Source organism: Tachysurus fulvidraco, chromosome 1, assembly GCF_022655615.1.
Source record: "Tachysurus fulvidraco isolate hzauxx_2018 chromosome 1, HZAU_PFXX_2.0, whole genome shotgun sequence".
Taxonomy (NCBI): domain Eukaryota; kingdom Metazoa; phylum Chordata; class Actinopteri; order Siluriformes; family Bagridae; genus Tachysurus; species Tachysurus fulvidraco.
Genome location: NC_062518.1, coordinates 38,815,138 through 38,821,137, shown reverse-complemented (window position 1 = coordinate 38,821,137; position 6,000 = coordinate 38,815,138). Strand labels below are relative to the sequence as shown.

The 6,000-nt window shown below is 36.9% G+C and overlaps 1 protein-coding gene across 2 annotated transcripts in view; it reads left to right on the top strand.

The window, feature by feature from the left end:
* Positions 1 to 1,720: 1,720 nt before the first annotated feature.
* Positions 1,721 to 6,000, top strand: part of LOC113663126 (butyrophilin subfamily 1 member A1-like) — a 36,809-nt gene continuing 32,529 nt past the window's right edge. Inside the window, exons 1-4 of one of the 2 annotated variants that reach the window (XM_027178294.2) lie at positions 1,721 to 1,921; positions 4,241 to 4,591; positions 5,107 to 5,385; positions 5,490 to 5,591. In XM_027178294.2, the coding sequence (XP_027034095.2) occupies positions 1,870 to 1,921; positions 4,241 to 4,591; positions 5,107 to 5,385; positions 5,490 to 5,591 (784 nt within the window). In that variant the 5' untranslated portion in view covers positions 1,721 to 1,869. The remainder of the gene's footprint in view (positions 1,922 to 4,240; positions 4,592 to 5,106; positions 5,386 to 5,489; positions 5,592 to 6,000) is intronic. The other variant, XM_047819836.1, reaches the window with a different exon arrangement.

The following is a 6,000-nucleotide window of genomic DNA, read 5'->3' as shown; positions in this document are numbered from 1 at the left end:
TCTCTTCAAACTTTATCAACATTTTTAACACAAATAGTTTTAATGGAATACCTGGAAATTTAGTAGTAGGATTGAGAGGTCTAGAAGTGCATTTTATAATACAGTATGCAAATAATTTCTCATCGACAATAGCAGCAGTGGATAAAGAATCTGCACTTGTCTGAATAATAATTAAAAGAAAATTATAATGACATACAGACACAAATACAGGAGCATGTAACACAATATAACTAAATACAGCCATTTATGCAGTATGCAGTGTTTATTTGTGTCTGTCCACTAGGTGGCAGTGTTGTATAAAAATATACTCCCAAATCTCTTACTCCTAAAAGTCAGCAAATAGTAGTCACATCAATGCAAACGTAAAATAAGTGTCTCTCTCTCTCTCTCTCTGTGTGTGTGTGTGTGTGTGTGTGTGTGTGTGTGTGTGTGTGTGTGTGTGTGTGTGTGTGTGTGTGTGTGTGTGTGTGTGTGTGTCTGTGTGAGATTATTTTACTGTTTAACTGGGTTTTGTGTACTATTTCTATTATTGACACCATGTGCCTTGTGTTTTCAATCTTGTTCTTTCCCAAATTTTGTTGATTACCCAAATTTCATGACCCTAGGTCAGGGTGGGAACATAGACTGACTGAACAATTTGAATCTTTGTCTTATGGCTTATGACCTTTTACCACTACCACAGTCTGGTACAGTGTCCAAATCACTGCAGATGCTGAACCCAGCAAATGGTCAATCTCACCCAGAGATACTTAACCTCCTCCACCTGGGGCAGACTCTCCACCACATGCATCAGGTCATGAAGCAGTCATTTGTCTACTCTTATTGCACTGGATTAATAAATATAATGCGTACATATTTAGCTCACAACCTTGGGGTAACCATGGACAATCCTGTCCTTTTCCTCTCATGTTGCTAATGTGACTCGCTCATGTCACTTTCTTCTCTACAACATTAGAAGGATTCGACCATTTTTTCCACACAGGCTGCTCAGGTACTTGTTCAGTCTCTTGTCATTTCTAGACTGGATTACTGCAACTCACAGCTGGCAGGTCTACCTATGAACGAAAATTCAGACTCTGCAAATGGTCCAAAATGCAGCTGCACGGCTTGTTTTCAACCTGCCAAAGTTCTCGCATACCATACTTCCGTAGCTGCACGCATCAGATTCAAAACACTGATGCTGGCCTTCAAAGCCAAAAATGGACCAGCTCCCTCTTACCTCAAAGCCCTCATCACTCCTCTCACTGCACCCCACACCCTCTGATCTACCAGCACTGCTCAACTGGTCCCACCATCTCTCAGGGTAAGAGACAAGTATAGTCTTCTCTGTTCTGGCACCAAGGTGGTGGAATGAACTTCCCCTAGAGGTCCAGCTGAGTCACTGGCTATTTTCAAGAGAAGGTTGAAGACCTACTTATTCAGGAAACACTTCAACTAGCACTTCTTTCCCTATCTTTTGCATTTATTTAAATTTTTTTTAATTTTTTTTTACACTTATTCATTGTAACTTTGAAAAAATATTTTAAACTCATGGTATCTTAAGTATGTAACCTAGTGAGCCAGCATTATTCATGTATTCAACGCTAGAGATTTAAACACTTATGTACGTCGCTCTGGATAAGGGCGTCTGCCAAATGCTGACGAGTTAAACGAGTTTCCTCAAAATGCACAATTCATTGAGGGAAAAAAGGTTCAACACAAAGGTGTGGCTCAACAAAACGAAAGCGATAATAAGTTACACACCTGTCAGACAGAAAGCCTTTTAGCGTATTTTACTTTTACTTGTTAAGAAAATAACACAATTGTAAAGTAGTTTGCGGTTTTGAGATAAGTTTTATTTAAACTGGAGGAATAGTGAATCATTCAGAGATGTTTATTTGTGTGACTCTCTTGACGCTTTACTTTATGGAATCTCAAACAGGTAACATACGTACGTGTGTGTGTGTGTGTGTGTGTGTGTGTGTGTGTGTGTGTGTGTGTGTGTGTGTGTGTGTGTGTGCTTATGCGCGTGTGCGTGTGTTGCGTGCGTGTGTGTGCGTGCGAATAAACCTTGCTTTCATTAGAAGCTCCTGTAACCACCGCAAACTCCGAATGTTTTGTGTCCAGACTTTTATACTTTCTGTAGCTGAAAAAGCTGTAGTTTACATGTAGAACCATAAACTTTATTTGAACTGCGCTAGAAGGAAGTGGGGTGAAAGATTGTTGTACTGTATAGCTGTGAACAAACGCTTTGAGAATGTCTTAATTATAATATAAGTATAATCTTCTGCCTCAGTTTTTATCTGCATACTGTACTGTTTGGGGCATCTGGAAACAGCTTGTCCAGAGAAGAAAATATGAGCACTACCATCAGTCCTGTGTCATGCCAGAGTACGCATGCTGAGACCTTTCATGTGTGGGGTTGATTCTCACAATGTTGTCTAAGAACCACTGGTGTTTCTACGTAATATGCAGGTATACGCCGTATACCCACTAGGAAAGGCCAATGATTTCCGTATACCCACTTAAAAAGCGTGGATACGTAACAATATCGTTTTGAGACAGAACTTTCATTCATAAATCCACCCCGTCTGTGCTCCAGGTCCCATATTCATATAACATTTAAGGCTAAATGTAGCTCTTAAAGGTATAGTTCACCCAAAAATTAAAACTGTGTCATTTTTCAAAATATCATTTTTTGTGTTAAACAGAAGAAAGAAACTCATACAGTTTTGGAACAAATTGAGTGTATAAATAACACAATTTTCATTTTTGGGTGAACTATACCATGACAAATTCCCAGTATTGGTCATGCAAAAATGGGCTGCCATGAGACAGTAAAATTTTTTGAGGCTTCTGACAAAACGATCTAAAACACTGAAGCAGCAGACATAAGATTAATATTTGTGGCATTCTCAAAACTTTTGGCCACAGCTGTAGTGCAGGCTAGTGCGGAAGTGATAAGAGGCCATGCATTACTATAGTTTTTCTTTCTTGTTTTGTTGTGATAATGATTTCATTTTCTTATAATCTCCGCATAAGGACATGCTCTAGAGGCTCCAAAAGTGCAGTAACACAGCATCATGTGATTGACAACTTCCACATAAGTGTACGACACTTAAGAAGGAGGCTGTGTTGTCTGCATCTTTATCGTCGCAGACAATATACAGTAATGACCCTACTGCGGTTAATACAGCCGATGTTTCTGAAAGCACAGTTAAACTAACAGCACGTACTGTATATTGTAGGAGCGGCTTTTAGATACGAAGCTTTAATAGGGCTGAAAGAGGAAAACGAGTGTCTGCAAGTTCTTACATCACAGAACAATTCACAGAATGCATGACATAAGGAATACAAAACAATTGACATTATTTATGTGAATAAATGCATAATGTTTTAATAACCCATTACATATTAACAATACGGCAGAGATCACAATAAAATTAAGTCGTAAATATTCTAATTGATGGCCTTCCATATGCAAGTGAATATCTTACTAGTGTAACATAAATTCATTTCATCTCTGCTTAACTGTAAATGGTGAAAAATAAGGTGGAAACTAAGTAAAAAGACTGGAAGTGAAGGGGGCAATAGACGTCAAATAGAGTGGATCTGAGGATGTTCATCCTGCATGAGTCATTCTACGAAACGGGTGCCATTTGGGTCCACAACATTTGATGAGATGCATAAGGCACAAAAATGTCCCAAAATGTGCTTGAAAAGCTTAAAGTTGTTTATTGAAGTGTCCTTGTTAACATGATATATAATAAAAACACTATTCATACTATTTTTAATAATTTTGCATTAGTACATTTTCACATGTCCATCTTGACCAACATGACATTTGCATCTAAAATATCACCAAATAACCTATGTATTTTTAAAAAAAGATATTATTTTCAGAATTATATTTTTGTAGAATGACTCGCATATATTGATTTGTGATATACATCAAATTTTAATGTTCATAAGTTTATTAACATAAAAATCTATTTTAGCCAAATGATTTAGGAAACATGTTTTGATGGACATAAATTAAATGAATAAGAAGTACATGGGACCTTATAGGTTTAAAAATAATATATAATTAATAATAAATATAAATTTGTTGACACTTTCTTTCAAATTGTAGCTACTTAATGCAACAAATTAAATGAAATTAAAACAGGAAAAACTACCTCACATAGGTCAAAGTAAGCTCTGTCCTGTTAGATATATAGATATATTAATATTAAGTATTTGTTTTTTTCTGAAAATACAGAACAATTACAGGTGGTTGGTCCAGAAGAGCCTCTTGTTGCTGTAGCTGGTGAAGATCTGGTTCTACCCTGTTTTATCAAACCCAAAACCAGTGCTGTGGACATGACAGTGGAGTGGATGAGAATAGAGGAAGTGGCTTCATTAGTGCATCTCTATAGAGATCATGAAGACAGAAATGAAGATCAGGTGCAGTCCTACATTGGAAGAACATCACTGTTTAATGAGGAGCTACAGAAAGGCAACGCTTCACTCAAACTCTCAGCTATCCGACTTGCTGATGAAGGAGAATATAAGTGCCTCATTGAGGAAAAATCCTGGTATGATGACATCACTCTTCATGTTATTGTTGAGGGTAAGATCCACTAATGCAATGAAGCGTTAAATACTGAATGTTATACTTAACATAATTAATGGTTTGTGCATTCATGAACCAGTTTTAAAATGTGTAGGAGTTCACTCACTGACTGTCTAATCCAAGGTTTCCATCCATGATCCTAGAGACCCCCTGCCCTACAGGAATGGCTGTTAATTAGCTGATTAGTTGTATTGGGAAAAGAGGAAAGATGCAGGAAAGATCAGGATAGAAATCTTCTGCAGTTATCTTTGTCAATTTCTCGATTCTTTCCATTTTTTGTAGGATCAGCATTTATTTATTTCACTTTGGACAGAAAACGTGAATTTTCCAATTTCAGTTTTTTCCAATTTCAGTGTTTTTTTCACATAGCAGTATTGTCATTAAAAATATTTTATTCATCTTTGGAGAATAAACTATTCTCCAAATTAACAAAATGTTTATTACTTTTTTATTGTATCTTCTAATTAACAGTTTAACATGTTTACACACAATTATTTTTCTTTATTGACTAGCTCACGGAAGCCACCCAGTGATAATGATGGAGAGTTTTGGTAACTCAGGAGGGATTAATCTAGTGTGTGAGTCCAGAGGCTGGAACCCTGAACCTGATGTTCTGTGGCTGGACAGAGAAGGAGACAATCTGACTGCTGAAGATACACAGATACACAGAGACACTGAGGGCTTCAATGTGAAAAGCCGCATCACTGTTTATGATTATAGTGAATCTAACAGGTTTTACTGCAGACTTCAGCAACAACATCACATGATGGAGACAGAAATTATCATCAATAGTAAGTGACTACAAATAAGACATTTAGATTTAGATTGTAACATTCTACTGTTGTAACTATTGTACAGTTTCTTAAAAATAACAAAGATATTATTGTCATTTCAGGCGGAGTCTTCGGTGTTTTGAAGTGGGCTGTCAGCATTTCGGTTGTAGCATGTCTTTTTCTTATTGGATTGATACTAACTGTGTTTTTTGGAAACAAGAAAGGTAATATTTATATCATTTACCTAAGTCCACAGATTATATTAGAACAGAAACTAATGCATTCATTGTCATTGCATCTTACACGATTACAGATTGATTTGTCCTTCAGGAAGTAAACATTAAGGAGACTTATGGAGTGAAATCATAGTCACCAAAACCTAATAGTATACTAAATCTTCTTCTTCTTTTTGTTTTTCCCTTCAGGGGTCACCACAATGAATTATCTCTCTCCAGCTATCCCTATCTTCTGCATCCTCAACACTTGCACCCACTAGCTTCATATTCCTCATTAATTACATCCATATACTGTACCTCCTCTATGGCCTTCCACTTTGCCTCCTGACTGGCAGCTCCATGTCCAACATTCTCCTACAAATATACTCACTCCACCAACTCTTAACAGGTCCAAACC